Source organism: Pteropus medius, unplaced genomic scaffold (genome assembly GCF_902729225.1).
Source record: "Pteropus medius unplaced genomic scaffold, Ma_sr-lr_union100, whole genome shotgun sequence".
Lineage (NCBI taxonomy): Eukaryota > Metazoa > Chordata > Mammalia > Chiroptera > Pteropodidae > Pteropus > Pteropus medius.
This window is the reverse complement of record NW_024354503.1, coordinates 1075736-1091989: the sequence shown is the minus strand read 5'-3', so window position 1 is coordinate 1091989 and position 16254 is coordinate 1075736. Positions and strand designations below refer to the sequence as shown.

Here is a 16254-nt window from a genome sequence, read left to right as displayed (position 1 = left end):
TCTAAGAACTGATACTCCTGGGGAAAAAAAAAAAAAGTATATGTTCTAGATGATGTTTTTACAGAGTAGTTCCTTAGGATGCATTATATCCCTGTCTCTTAACTACTCTTGATTCTTCTATCCCTATATGATCTGCCATGTTACATAACAGTTTTCTTGGTATTCTAACTGCCTCGGCTTCATGGAAGACTATTTTTACAAACTTATATAGGTTTAATAAAACCCAGTCCATTTATGAATATTAGCCCCTTTTCTCTAACTAAAGTCCAGCAGATATTTCCTAGATTGCACAGAGTTGTTAGCTTTTAATCTGCAAGAGCAGCAACTTGACTCCAATAGAGCCTATATATATAAAGCAAATGAACAACAAGGGACTTACAGGGATGACTTGTCAGACATCTTATGGATATGGGGAAAATGTAACTGCATTTTGCTTTCTTTTTTGTTAAACGGAGTCATTACCAGTTATAACAGTTGCAATATGGCACAATTTTCTGGAGTCTGGATTCCATTCATGGGGTGGGAGTTGAAATGGATACATTTTTAACCTGATGCAATCCTTGACAAATTCTAAAACCTCTGTCAGAGAGAAGACTGTCTTATTAAAGCCCATTGATTAAACTTGTCTGTGTCCCTAATATTTTTCTGAATTTATACATTAGTCATTTCATGGAAAAAAAAAAAACTGAAGAAAAATGTGGTTTTCTGCCAATAATGTAAAAATTTGCAGAAAACTTTAGGTTATAGTATTACTTTTTTGGTTTGGATTTATTTTATATTTTAAAGTAGTAGAAATTAAATGTGCCCACTTAGTTTTTATGGGAGGGAGTAGGCAAGGCTGCTTGAGGCATCTCTAAGTTCAGATCATTGTGAATCTCATGTAAAGGTTGTCACTTGTCCTTTGGTGCGTTAATATAACACAAAGAATAAAGAATCTATGTCTTTGTTTTTAGAATGTCAGTAATACCTCTTCACACAGAGCTAGTATTATTTATTTGCTCAGTCAACAAATTTGAGTGCCCATCCTGTTTAAGGAATTTTGCTTGGCACTGTGGCCACCAAGCACTGTGGATGGTGGCCTTAAAGAATATTTTAAATAAAATAATCCAGTCACATCCATTATTTGGAATAGCCATCCTTCAGTCAGTTTTGTATACGATGTGTTAAGTAAGAATCAGTGCGGCAATAAGGGCCTAATCTAAGGTGCAGACATCGGGGCTGGATTAGAAAAGAAAGAACAAATCTGAGCAGTCTTAAATTTAATTCCGTTATTCTAGTTAATTCTACATTAATTGTCTTTTAAATCAGGGAGTCGGCACCTTTATTTCAGTGTCTCTTCTTTGCTCCTTCCCTACCTCTTCTTCTAGCACACCCCAAATTTACTGCACATCTCCATCAGTTATTGTAGAAGGAAGAGGGGATGTATATCACAAACTCACTAAACACTAGGTGTGTGTATATCTGTATTCAGTTTATAAAAGGACTGAGTATCTCCTAAAGAGATGTGCTTTCTTTCACCTCCTTTTGTGAATTACTGCTTTAAATTAAAACTTGAAATAGCCACTTGAAACAGAGTCAGTAACAATCCCTGCTATATAAGTAGCTATTTTTTAAAAAAAGCATGATGCTAAATGTGTTATGTTACCCATAGAAGAAATATTTAATGTTTTCGAGGATACATTTGATATATTCTTAAAAAGAAACATCTTTTATTTTTGTTGTTTAGAGGCAGGATGAGTTTATATTTGATCCCAAAGACTCCTCCAGAAAGTATTCGTCCTCTTTTCGATGAATAGAATTTAGAAATGAATTCATGCATACAAGAAATTTAAAATGAAATGTACAGACTCCCCCAAACATCATAACTCTTAAAAAGGATTCTGCTATGGAAGCAGAATTAATCATAAGCATTTTGGAGAGATGCACATAAAATTAACTGGTTTTACAAATCAGAAGATCCATGCATACATTTACGAATATATGAATATATATATTCAGTATAAGACTATGAGGCAACAGCAAATTTAAACCCTGCAGTTACCATAAGCTGAGTTCCATACTTTGAGAAAATGGTTTACTTTCAAGTAGGCCACGAAGGAAGAATAACAATTGATCAAGTAATGTTTTATTCTTCATTATGGTCCCTGAGTGGAAGTATAAAGAAAAATTGGTTTGAGGTGTATGTAACAAAGGAGTTTACAGGGGTTTTTTTTATGATGGTACAGTAATTTTGAGTAGTGTGTTAAATGTCTCCTTTTCATCGTGCCCCCAAACAGTGTGAGTATTCTGATTCTACTGTTCTTCCAAAAAAGATTTGAGGCTGTCCCAGACAGATGGGTTGATTAGTCTCCATGTATCTCCTCGGTATGGGTGAAGCCTTCATTTGTTCTGCTAAATTTGAATACAGTTGTCATTTAAGACGTAATATTTCCAAACATGACTTTGCAGTGGGAAGTAATTACAGCCTGATCTTGTATTTCAGCTCAGACAGCTATAACTGCACCAAAGATGTGGAAGAAACCAAAAGATCGGACCCGAACCACTGAAGAGGTATTAGAAACAGAATTGGAGGTAAGAGGCAACAATAAATCTCTTTGGTCCATCTTCAGAGCAGTGGTGCCATTTTCTAAGACATGTGGCTTTATACATACCTCTTTCTTGAGATACTGTTTTTTAAGCAAAATTTGATATATCAAGCTCAGACTCTGACTTTTATAATAGTGTGTTTACAGAATTTGAAAAATTTTAATAGCATGTTCAATTTTGTGGACCTCTTGTCTCTCTTTCAAAATATCTCTTCTAAAATGGCAAAAATAAGTTATTGTGTAATTTTTGGTGACCCTTGGTTCTTTCCATTGAAATTTTCCTTATATTAACCGGATAGAAAGACTAATCCAATAAAGAAAAATGAAGATAATTTTTTCACATATCCATTAGCAGTGGTGGTAGAAATCATCAGGCTCATTTTATGGAAATTAATTTTGAATCTGTCATCTTTTAACTGCGACTCAGTAACATAACTTTTCACATACGGTTTGTTTGAACTAAACCACACCAGATTTTGCTGTAGGTCAAAGCACACCAGGTCTAGATGGTGTGAGGAAGAAGCAAGGGCAGATTTAGTCCTGAGGAATATTCTACCAAGTTCATAGTCTGCAGTCTCAGTGTCCTTAGTATTATGTGCTGAAGCTTATAAATGAAAAGTAGTATAAATAGTCTCTATGGTTTTTTCATTTTGAACTCTTCTTATATCAATTATATTAAAATGATTTTTATTGAGATTTTAAGATGATAACATTAAAATATAGAAATTATTCTAAAATAACTCTAAATACATTTATTTCATAAGGCATTTCTATCTAGTTATAACTCTTACCCTCTTCAGGCAGCTCACATTACCCCTTTGTTACTTCTCCCTGTCCTGTCATTGCTCTTACATGATGTTCTGTTGATGTCACAGTTAGTCCCATAGCAACCACTAAAATGTTTCATAAGTGTGGCTTCATTGTGGTTATTGGGGGTAAGAATTGGCAGTAAGCTGTAGAGGTAGTTGTTACACTCCCCTTGTGGCTGAACAAGAAAATGTTGGTTCTACAAAGAATAAAATACCTTCCAAAGGCAGGGGAATCGCATATATTCCTGGTATGGCTGTAAGAGCTTCATAAACTGGTTATCTTTAAATTCAGCTGTTTTTATTTGTTGTCTTCTATTATGCTTCATATTTCTTTGCCTTGTGGCTAGATTTCTAAGCATTATTGAATATTAAATGGGTAGACCTCCATTTCTGTGCCTTCAGATAGTCACCCTTCTTAGGTCAGGGGTTGGCAAACTTTTACTGTAACGGTTCACATAATAAATAGTTTAAGCTTTGTGGACTGTCCCTGTCACAATTTCTCAGCTCTGCTGCTGTAGCCTATAAGCAGCCATAGACAATGGGTAAACACATCAGTGTGGCTATATTTTAATAAAACTTTATTGATGGACATTGAAATTTGAATTTCATATAATATTCATGTGTCATAAAATATTCTTCAGAGTTTTTTTCAACCGTTACAGATGTGCAAACCATCCTTACTTTGAACACTATACAAAAATAGATGATGAGCCGAATTTGGCCCCTGAGCCATAGTTTGCTAAAACATGCTCTAGATTGTTATTCTTCATACATGAGAACTGTTTTGACTCATTTGAACCAATCACTTTTTTCTTAACCTTATAGTTTAAAAGTATAATAAAAAAGTATTTGGTCACTTGCACACAGATTCTTTTCAGAAATCCTAGTCCCTTTCATAAAATCGAGCATTTATTAGAATAGTTTAGTAAATATTGATTGTCATCATCTTCATTTTCACCAATCATTAAGCTCCCCTCAGGAAGATTTTTATCTGCCTTTTAAAGAATGTGTTTCAGATTCTCTTTTTAGCATATTTTAGATTATATATTGGGTTATTATATCATTGCAAATATTTTATTAAATTCTTTAACTTATAGCCTGTAAAGATGATGTCTCTTAAAATTGCTAATCAAAGCATCTTAAAATTTGTTTAAAAATTTTAGGGTATTTCATCAATCATTACATACATAGTTGTCATTCTAACTTTCTAGAACTTTAAAAACTCATGCATTAAGCAGGCAGTTTTATCAACTAAATTCTTTTAACAAGTTCCTATAAAAGATTCACCTTTGATAGTCCAGCCAATAAGATGCTTTCTTTTTTCAACCCGGTTTTCTGAGTAAAAAGTTTAAGAACTGTTGGACACTTACAAGCTAGTTAAATAGAGCTTCATCCTACTGAATGAAAACTGATCATCATAAATACTTAATGCATTCTTTGTGTGGATTTCCTTGAAAAATATCCCTTCTAACAATGTGCCTCAGACACCTGATGCTGTGTTCTCTGAATTATGGTTTGTTATTCATGGAACAGATTTCTTTATACTGCTTTTTCCATCTAGAAATTAGCTTTCCAAGTAATACAACTTCTGTTTATATACAATAGATTATCTGTTGTTGATTTTACGGTGTTTATTGATGGACAGTGAAATTTGAATATTCACATGAATATTATATAAAAATATAAAATATTTTTCAGAATTTTTTCAATGATTACAACCTCTGTAGAGTACCCAATATATTTTTTCCCCTAAAATAGCATTTTTTCACATTTTAACAAGATCTGAAATAAGAATTATATGTAATCGTGTAATATAATTATACCGCTGTTTACCATATACAGACTCACATGCCAAATTATTAAAGATCTTCTTGAAGACCTGCACTTAATTATAAAGTGGTATTACAAGGTCTTTATGAGTTAATATAGATAATAGTAAAGTGTAGGATATGAAAAAGTGAGGCTGCTAGTTCATGATTCAAACTTGGTAGACCTGCTTTTTTTCCTCAAAGGTTAAAAAATGCCTAATTTCTGCCATGTTTTATAAAAATAATTTTCAGCCTTTATTTTCATGGAATTTTTATGTCTTTCTTTTGTTGGGTTCCATACTGTCTCTTCCTTTTCAGGGAGCTGGGAAGGATATGTGAGAGAGAGAGAGAGAGAGAGAGAGGAGGGGTGGGGTGGTGGGGTGGGTGGCGGGGGGAGCAAGTGAGAAAGCAGTGAGCTTATTTCCTTTTTAAAAACAAGGCTAAAACCATGTTTCTATTGATAACATTTTTATGAGTTGTTTGTTTTTTTTTTTTCAGTTATAGCTGACATACAATAATATATTGGTTTCAGTTGTACAGCATAGTGATTAGATCAGTTGTACAGCATAATGACTAGCTCATGAAGTGGTCACCCCACTAAATCAGGTACCTCTCTTCCCCCTTATATATTTTTTGCAATATTGTTGACTATTTTCCTTATGCTACACTTTATAGCTGCTCTTTATATCTCCATGACTATTTTGTAACTGTCCATTTGTACTTCTTAATCTCTTTGCCCTTTTTCACCATCCCCCGCAACCCCCCTCTCATCTAGTAGCCCTCAAAATAATTCTCTGTATCTGTTTCTGTTTTTGTTGTTTATTTTGTTCTTTAGATTCCACGTGTACATGAAATCATGTGGTATTTGTCTATCTTTATCTGATTTACTTCATTCAGTGCAGTGCCCTCTAGGTCCATCAAGGCAGTATCTTTTTCCATCCCCTTCCTTTTAGTCTGTGTGTGTCTTTTAATCTGAAGTGAGTCTCTTGCAGGCAGCATATGTAGGGATCTTGTTTTCTTATCCATTCAGCTTCCCTATCTTTTGGTTGGAACACTTAACTCTTCCATTTGAGGTATGTGTTGATGAATATGTAGTTAGTACCATTCTTTATTCATGTTTTTGATACATGTTTTTTCTTCTTAAAGAAGTCCTTCCAACAATTCCTTTAGTACTGGCTTGGTGTTGATAAATTCCTTTAGCTTGTTTTTGTCTGGGAAGCTCTTTATCTGTCCTTTGACGCTAAATGATAGCTTTGCTTGATAAAGTAATTTTGGCTTATAGATCCTGGGTTTTCAACACTTTGAATATTTTGTGCCAAGCCCGTCTCTCCTGAAAAGTTTCTTTTGAGAAATTGGCTACCAGTCTGATGGGAGCTCCCTTGTAGGTAACTAATTGCTTTTCTCTTGCTACTTTTAAGATTCTCTTTTTGTATTTAACCTTTGGCATTTTAATTATGATGTGTCTTGGAGTGGGCCACTTTGGGTTCATTTTTTTGGACTCTCTGAGCTTCCGGGGATTGTATGTCTATTTCCTTCACCAAGTTAGGGAACTTTTCTATCATTATTTCTTCAGATATATATTCAACTTGTTCTCCTTCTTCAGGTACCCCTATGACACGGATGTTGTTAAGCTTAATTTTGTCCCACAGTCTCCTTAAATTATTATTATATCCTTGGTTACTTTTTTCTTGCTGTTCTGATTGCGTGTCCTTGGCTTTCTCAACCTCTCTATCGGTGGTTTGACCCTCTTCTTCTCCACTCTGTTGATTCCCTCTAATATACTCTTCATTTCAGATAATGTGTTCTTCATTTCTGACTGGTTCCATTTTATAATTTTCGTTTCCATTTTTATGTTTTTTGTCTTTGTTAAAGTTATCACTGAGTTCATCTACACTTGCTTTAATTTCATTGAGCATCTTTATAACCAGTGTTTTGAACTCTGCATCTGTGAGATTGCTTGACTCCATTTTTCCTTGATCTGTGTTCTTTTCTTCCATAATAGTTTCTGCTTCTTTGTCCCCCCATTTTGGCTGCCTTTCCATGTCTGTTTCTATGTGCTAATAAACAAAGCTCCTAAGTCTCTGGTCTTATTAGTGTGACTTTGTGTAGTAGGTATCCAGTGGCACCATCCTGGGAGGGGTTCAGCTGCAGAACAAGTTTAGCCCCAGCCTGTGCCCCTCCGGGGCCACCTGTTAAGATTCAGCAAGCAGTCCACAGATGCTGTGCTGATAGCTGCCTCAAGAGGCCATGCCATAAACCAAGATTAGATGCTACCAGTGTGAGTCTTGGCGCTGCTCAGCAAGTGGCACAGGACTCAGCTAGGACACAATTGAATTTGGCTTGGGTGGGGCCACAAGTTGGGAGAGGTGGAGTTTCAGGGAATCCTCTGGGCAGAGTGACCTCTGTTATTCATTTTGATGACGTGTCAGCTATGGAGGCTTTGCGTCAGCACCCTGGGAGGGGGAAGGGCACAACAGAGGAGCAATGGATACCACCAGCACTTCTATCTAGGAGAGAACCTCATCTCCGGCCCTCCCTCTGACAACTCAGTGTCCTCTCTGTAAGTCCCTGGTGCCCCCTATGCAACGGACACAGTGCTGGTGCTCAGAGTAAGCTGGTTTGTCACCACGGAAGTCCGATTGCGGACACGGCCCCTTTAAGAGGGGACTGCAGCTGACGGCTGCCTCTGCTGTAGCCTCTGTCCCAGAAAGCCGCTGGGCACCAGGCAGCCTCGTGTCTTCGCCCCCTCCTACCGCCTGTGGTTGCAGGGTGATTTCTTATTTCTTTCCCTAGTGGTAGAGCCTCTGCTCATCTAGACCCCCAGGTGACTCTGCTTGCTGTTTGTTCCGTGTTTCTGTCTCAACTTTGATGTGACTGCAAGAAGGGATGAGCCGAAGGTTCTATCATCTACGCCATTTTGCCTGGTTCTCCTCTATTGATAACATTTTTAAGTTTAGTGTCTTTTCTCCATGATCTGATGTATAGTATAGAAAATTTACTAATATTACATCTTTTATAATCACTTACGTAACAAAGTAGGATTTGTAAGTCTAAAAAAAAAAAAACAGGTTTTATCAATGAATTAGGGCAACCACTTCCTGGTTTATAAGACATTCTTTATATAATCTTCTGTTGAATCAATTCTGTTTTTGGCTCTCTTAGTGTGAATTTATCAATTGGAAAGCCTATTTCCTCTAAATGCTTCTTCCAGAGGATTGTTTTCAGACTACTTACCCTTCATGGACAAGAAAGAGACTTAAAGTTCATGGAGAAATTTGCCATAGGAGTTTTGTTCATTCATACGGCCCTTCAGAAATCCATTTGTATTTGATAACTTAAACTGAAGTGGTCAAAAATAATCTGGTGAATGACTTCAATTCTATTTTGTCTTTTAAAAAATAAACATGATGCACCAGAATCAAGATTTCTCCTTTGGGGAATATATTCCAAGCATTTTTCCATGTATGATTTGAATAAGGTCATAGCCTCAGAGAATTCTAAGAGTCAATAAACAATATAGATTTTAACTAACAAGTAGGCTCCTTGTAATGTGAGAGATTATCAGCTTTGTGGGATTTAGATACTTTAAACTATTCTTTGAACTCTCCTTTCACAGCCAAAGGACAGCACATACTCAAAAATACCCTGTGGTGTTTCTTTTTATATTTGCTGAGCTTCAGTGGTAAGGGCAGGCATGCTTGATTTGGATTTCTGACCAGGACTCTTTCATGCCCATCAAGTTCCAAGGATTAGCAGTTCTTTCCATTCTAGTCTTTGGTACATTTAGATTTCGTTAGTCATGTTAAAGCATTTTAGTAGCCATTTCAATTGTCTGCTCTATCCAGGAGATGAAATGAGAAAAGTGTTTTAAGTAAACTTACCATTCTGGTACCGTATGCTGAACACAAGACATCCTTATCTGGAGTGACATTTTTGCCAATGCTTTTGGAGGCGATAGGTGGAAGTCTTCATGTGTATTTTCACACACAGTGAAAAAAATATAACCTCTGTGTTCACTTATGCTTTAGCCTAAAGCTGAAGAGGAGCTTTCAGGTGACAGAGTACTTGAATCTGAACAGGATAAAATGAGCCAAGGGTTTCATCCTGAAAGAGACTCCTCAGATCTAAAAAAAGTGAAAACTGTGGAAGAAAATGGAGAAGAAGCTGAGCCTGTACATAATGGTGCTGAGAGTGTTTCTGAGGGTGAAGCAATAGATGCTAATTCAGGCTACACTGATAGTTCTGGTGAAGGGGTCACATTCTCATTTAAACCAGGTAAGTTTATTCATCCCTGCCTTCCTGTGTACGTCTTTCCTTCTCCCCTTTACTGCAACCTATAGAAATGTTTCCTCCTCATAGTGAACTAACTATTCGATGGAAAGAGGAGGCTCATCACAGTGTAATATTTACAGAATAGATTCATCAAGCTTAAGTTAGTGACTAGCAAATCCAGAGTGTTCTTTGTAGAAAGTGTTATCTGATACTGGTATTCTGCTTTTACTGGCATTGGCAGTCAGCTGGCCAAGGGACTCTTTAGGCTGTCAGCTCTAGGCTGGTGGACTTCAACAAAGGAAATTTAATTTTATTTGTTTTAACTGAAATGGATATTTCAGATATGACCATGTCCCTTGAGATAGTATACTTTTTCACAAGCGTTGAACTCAGTTTGTTGACAGAAATGAGCACCTGCAGTGTGGGAAGTATTCTGTGAAATATATGATAAACCCAAGAGGATCTTTCATCTTTAGACACCATCAGATGCATTAAATTTCTGTCCCAATACTGTGTAAACTGTGGTTGACTTTGAGGTTGTGGAGATACTTGGTGTGGTCCCCCAGAAGTATTTCCCTTGATAGAAAATTTGGATAGGTAAAAAGTTTTTCTTAGTCTTCAATATCTAGAATGACTTCTGCATCGAGGTAGGGCTTGAATGTAAAATATTAGACCTCAAAAATAATCTAGCCCAGTGTTTTTCAAACTGCTAGTTTAAACTCATTGTATAGATTAAAAACTTAATTTAGTGAGTTACAACCAACAGTTTTTGTAAAAGAGAATAGAATAAAAAATGTCAGTGTGTTACATGTAGTAAGGGTAATATTGTTTTGAGAAACATTTCATTTGTGTATGTGTTTATGTTGGTTTGAGTCATAAGTCATTATATTTCTTACTGTGATTTGTAGTCAAAAATGTTTTAAAGCCACTGATCAATACCACCTTAATGTACTGCACTAATAAACTGCTACTAATGGGCTTTACGAAATTGTGAGGTGATGCAATTGTAAATTTTTTTTAGGACTCGGTATACTGGAATTACTTCGAAAGATCTAGGCTTGTATCATCATATCACCAAGCACTTGTGGCCACCACCAATCCTTCTTAAGGAAACTGAGACACTGTTGTCATTTTTAGAACTGTGTGGATTATATTTTTATCCTTCAATTCGTTAAGGAAAAAGTACACAACTATAGGCCCCACCTTTTTTTGACCAACAAATTGCCTTTGCCCCTGTAATATACACTAGCAGTAATTGGGGAAAATATGGCAATTTAAAATTTAGATTCAAATAAACTCTCTACCTTTTAATATAATGTAATAAGGATGTGGTTGAAAACTGCAAAGTTCTCACAGACCATCAGTAAGTCTATAAACTATATACATTAAAAACCGCTAAGATAAAGAAGGATCCAGTGTGCTCTCATGAAGTAAGCTGGGACCTGATTTTGATGAGAGCTATATTAATAGAAAAAAAATTATGACTTACTTTTATTGTTTAATAAAAATTTCAGGAAATTTTCCAACTTTATATGAGAGTAGGATTGTAATGTTAAAAGCTGTAGCCGCAGTAATAGCAAAGCAAGTGTTAACAACAAAAAAACTGATTTAAAATTCTATTAAAGATGCCAGTTAAGATGTGTGTTTAGTGTCAGGATTTTTGGATAAAGATATATGTATTCTCAGTTTGGTTGGCTCAGCAAGCAAGTACATTATTTTCTTCAGATTAAACTGTAGTCAGGGGAAAAAATTTTCTACAGCTGCTTAGACTTTTTAGAATATTAAATAAGTTACTTGTTTTTGTGTTTTGTGTCCTTTGACCTTTTTTCCTCCAAAATAACATTTCCTAGTGAATAACCAAAGTATCCTTCTTTTCCATGAAACCCAAGAGTATTATTAAATTTCTTATTTCTGAGGTATTTATAGGCTTGTTAGTTTAGTTAATGGGAATTATTATCTATCCCTGGCCAAAGGCTGGCTTAATGTGTATATGAGATGATTCCTATAGCAGCTTACTTCAGATTACTATTCAAAGGTATCCAGAAGGAATAAGAAAACAAAGGACAGTTCAAAATGTCTTTACATGACATTTTCTGACTATAGCTCAGTGTTTCTTTTGTGTTTATTTATTCATGATGGGATAAAGTAAATATTGGAACCTGGTTTGAACTCTTACTGGATACAGCCAACTGCCTACATCCCTCTTTCTAGAATCCTGGAAGCCTGCTGATACTGAAGGCAAGAAGCAGTATGACAGGGAATTTTTATTGGACTTTCAGTTCATGCCAGCCTGTATACAGAAACCAGAGGGCCTGCCTCCCATCACTGATGTGGTTCTTGACAAGGTAAGCTGCATACTCAGAAAAAGACACCTCTTTTGGGTAGAAACTGGTTTTTCAGTGCAAATATGTGAATTATGAGCAATTTTTAGGAATTGTTAGACCAAATGGTATTTGAATTAAAATATGTAATGCTTAAGAATTAAGAGTTTTCCTAAACATTGTTGAATTTTGGATTGCTTATAGACTACAGTAAAGTTGGGGTTTAGCTCATATTTGAATGGCGAAGTTTTAAAATTTATTGTCTGCTTAGTATGGCTATTTCCTAGAGATGTGATGAAAATTATGTGTCTGTTGGGCTAATATGGCTATAATGATACAGAGCTCTTTCCCTACTGTTCTGAAATTTCGGTATGGAATTAGAATGGCATTGAGGACAGGACAGAAATGTTGGGAGGTATTTAGCAGATCAAACTTAAGTAGGAGTCAACATAATTCAGTGGATACTTGTAGTGATTAGTCTTTAATCCTGTGCAAAGTAATAGGCACCCTTTATCTTTACATCTGCTCTTATTGGTGCATACAGAAAATTAATACAGTCAATATTTATTTTGTCTGTTCATTTAAAAGGAATAAAGTCAGATGTTTGTCTGCCCAAGTATTCATGTTAATCAATGATGAACCAGTGCCGGTGACTAAGTTTGAAGTATTTTTGTTTTTAAGAGGAACTATTAATCCCTAATCAAATAGAGAGTAACTAACTGTCTTAGAGAATGAGCTCCGTCTCTTACTTATACTTCCAGCAGCTGCTTATCCATACCTTATTTGTAGTATTTTACTCTCTTCTAGCAACAGGTATTCTTATTTCTCGTAGGTAGTTATGTGAGGACAGTTGAATGATTGGTGGTGCTAATTTGAGGCTACATCAGTACTTTAAAGGGCAAGTGTTATATCCACTGAATTAGATTATCCTCTTAGAAAACATTCCTTCCTATCTTTCCCACCTTATCTGTTTCTAACTTTGGCCAAACATTAGTTGATTTCTCTCTGAGCTACTTAGTTTTGCTGAGTCTGTAGTCACATTATATGCCTATACAAAGCAAGATATCTCCGATTAACAAAGCAGACAGAGTGAGATTTTAAATGAGTCATCACACATGAAACGTATCTCCTTCTGATATGTCCACTCAAAATACATGCTTTACTAATCATAAGTCAGTAGCATCAAAACCAAAATTAGCAATAGCAGGATTCTTATAGGCAGGTGCTCTGATGTCCTGGTAAATACTCTGGGGAAAATGTCCTAACATTTGGCCCTAGTTCATAGAATCTCAAAATAGTTTGCCATATGCCGTTCTTGTGGTCCTGTATAGTTACCCAGTTCATTGATTATGTGTAGACTCCCCTTCAGAATTTTAGGCCTAATTAGTCCCAGGGCACCAGAAAATCATGGTGACTTAAGGACTCTAAGGTTAGCCCAGAAGAAGCTACCAGAGATCATATAGGATTTTCACTGATTCAAGAAGCCAGCGCTTACTTACCGTTTCAGCTGATAGAACTTTTCGGTCTAAGTTTTTATCTTTGTGACACTGATTGCTCTGGAGCTTGTGTTGAGCTTTACTTTTCTTCTTCATGCAGATCAACCAACCCAAATTGCCAATGCGAACTCTGGATCCTCGGATTTTGCCTCGAGGACCAGATTTTACTCCAGCCTTTGCAGATTTTGGAAGGCAAACTCCTGGTGGTAGAGGTGTACCTGTAAGTGCAAGTTCCCTAAAACCCAATAAATTAGAAACTGTCATAGATTTCATGACATCTTGTCTAACAACAAGAGAGCGGCTTTTATTCTTTGATTCCTCTAAGAAGAAGTAGAAGAGGCAAAGACTATCTTTTCCATACTAATATTAAAGTAAATAAAGAATACACTTCAGTTGTTTTTACTTGAAGATGCTGGTCTGCATTAATTTGGTCTTGATTTCTTTTTCATACTTTTCAGTTGAAGTGACCTGCAAATGGGTTAAAAATAGAGCCAGGCTTGAATAGGATTCCTGTTTTGTTTTGAGGTATTCTTATATACTAGACACCTCTGATGACTTTCGGCTAATGGTCATCTCTTTGTCTTTGTTCCTACAGATTTGCAAAGTACAGAGCAGGCATGGATTGCCAATTCTGGAACAGAGCAAAGCCCCAATTTGCACCTCACTGGCGATGTCGCACCCACCCCTGAAGAGCCTGCCTCTAGGGGTGCGCTGAAAACTTTTTTTTTTTTAGCAATAGTCTGTGGTGTTACAATATTTTGTAGTTTGCTTTTATTACTTACTGTAGTTTGTGAAGTCAAAATATGTACAAATGACACGTACGAAAGAGTGCAGTATTCATAAACTGCAGATTGCCTTTATACCCCCAGTGGCAGGCTCTTCAGCGGTGGAAGTGGCATTACCAATGGAGTTATGCTGGGGCACTGCACTGTGCAGGATTTAGCAGGCTCTGCCTACTCCGTGCTTTGTAGAATTGCAGAAAGCATGGGGAAAAGTTGCTGATGATGTGAATACCTCTTTTTCCCAAATTGGAATGGCATAGAGAGCTCCTAAAGTTCTGGAGGAGCTTGGGTTTGATGTACATTTGCAGATCACCCTATTTTTATGTATGTAAAAATATTTTTATATAAGGTGACACTTTTTATTTCCCCATCACTTTTTTATTTCTGAAATGGCAGCTTTTGAAACCTGCTTTGAAATATAACTACACTATCTAAAAACAGCTGTCACTTTGTATGAATTTGAATTATTTGATTGTATGCCTGTAGCCTGATTGAAAATATTTAAATGCCTGTAGTGCATCCGAGGAGGCTTATAAAACCTACAGAAAATCTTAATTTGAAGCATATTATTTATTGAGCATCACCATCTTAAAGACCTGTGTGTGTAATATTCTTTTCTCACACAGCTTTGAAATTTAACCTTTATTTTCTCTAAACACTAAAATAAATTCTTCTAAAATTTGAATTACCTCACTCTTAGAAAGCAGCTTTCTAGAAAAGCATTTTATACTTTATTTTTCAGCATTATTTCCCCTTTTGATGGTTTTAAGTTTATATTTCTGTTAGCATTTGGTTTGGTTTTAGTTTTAGTTTTGGTTTTTATCTTTGTTTTGCCAAACATTTGAGATAATATTGATGTCATTTTGATTAATCTCTGGTTAAAAGCATCTCTGGTTATCATATCGCTCAATTTTGTTCACATGTCACTCGCAGAAGGTAGGAATTGCTATGTCTTCTAGTATATACTGTCACTTTTGTTACCAGGTTACTATTATCTGATGATTAGCTATAGCAAACAGGAAATACTATGAATCAAGAATAAGCTACATCTCTTTTAAAATATCAAAATTAAAAAATGAATTTTAGAAGTAATTATCACAATGGATGTTTGCCCACTAATCTGTGTACCCACATATATCGGATATATTTGGTGCATTCAAAGTAATGTGACTAGAAATGAATCATTACCAAGAATTTGTAGTGTCTCCGAAAAGGTCAGCTTTAATTATTTAATTCACTTTCTTTAAATAGCTCTGTCATATGCCAAAAGCTAATTTTTAAGTGAAATTGTGATCTGTTGCCTTAATGCAAATAATTATTCTTCTCCATCTCTCATAGCTAACAGACATTCTCCACTTCATTTGTCCAGTTTACTTTGGTATATTGGTGTAGATACAGGTGGGAATTTTGTAGGACATACACAGCTACATATAAAGGAACAAGCAGTAATGCTGTTTGGGAAAAAGCAGCAACCCTAACTCTTCAGTTTCTGGTTCCATACCTCTAGTCACTTTCACTAGCTTCCAAATTGGCTTATAAATAATTACCACCTAAAAATCTTAATATCTACTACATATGCTTCACAGTATGGCTTAAGTAGCCATGACTAAACTTTCTTTCAACAGACTCGTTACAAAATATTTTAAATTCATAGTGATTGTTTTAACATGTCATATGCAGTTACATACAATTTTCAGATATAAAGACCTTTTGATGGACAGTAAAGTGCATATCAGTTGGAAGCACTCAGATAGTATCATCTCTGTAGCTTTTGAAAAGTCAAATTACTTGGCAGTTGTGGTATTTTGATAGCAATCTACTGGCAGACATCAGACTGCCCCCTGAAGAAATATATGGAGCAAGGGTCTATGGACCTAGACTAGTAACTTGCCATTCATATTCACTTCAACTAGCTTTGAGATTAGCTGAGCTATTATAAAAAATCCTAGGGGGCAAAGAGGTTTCCTGAGCTCATGTCATCCTTCCCTCTCTCCATAAACGAATATTTGGTTGTCTCTCTTCAAAAATTGCTCAGACGAATATTGGTCTTATTTTCTTTGGTTAGCCAGGTAGCAGAGGTGTTTGAGGTTATAGTCTCTGAATGAGAAAGGAACAATATATATTAAATTCTAAAACAGAGATGGGTATAATTTCTTATTTAATGTATTTAAGAAAAATATG

The 16254-nt window shown here is 35.8% G+C and overlaps 1 protein-coding gene across 28 annotated transcripts in view; it reads left to right on the top strand.

Moving 5' to 3' along the window:
* Positions 1–16254, top strand: part of EIF4G3 (eukaryotic translation initiation factor 4 gamma 3) — a 274286-nt gene that overhangs the window by 195956 nt on the left and 62076 nt on the right. For 19 of the 28 annotated variants that reach the window (XM_039854728.1, XM_039854726.1, XM_039854710.1 and 16 more), the window contains 5 exons: positions 2483–2571; positions 9231–9477; positions 11686–11819; positions 13392–13511; positions 13887–13997. In XM_039854728.1, coding sequence (XP_039710662.1) covers positions 2483–2571; positions 9231–9477; positions 11686–11819; positions 13392–13511; positions 13887–13997 — 701 coding nt within the window. The remainder of the gene's footprint in view (positions 1–2482; positions 2572–9230; positions 9478–11685; positions 11820–13391; positions 13512–13886; positions 13998–16254) is intronic. The other 9 variants (XM_039854734.1, XM_039854732.1, XM_039854729.1 and 6 more) reach the window with 1 other exon arrangement.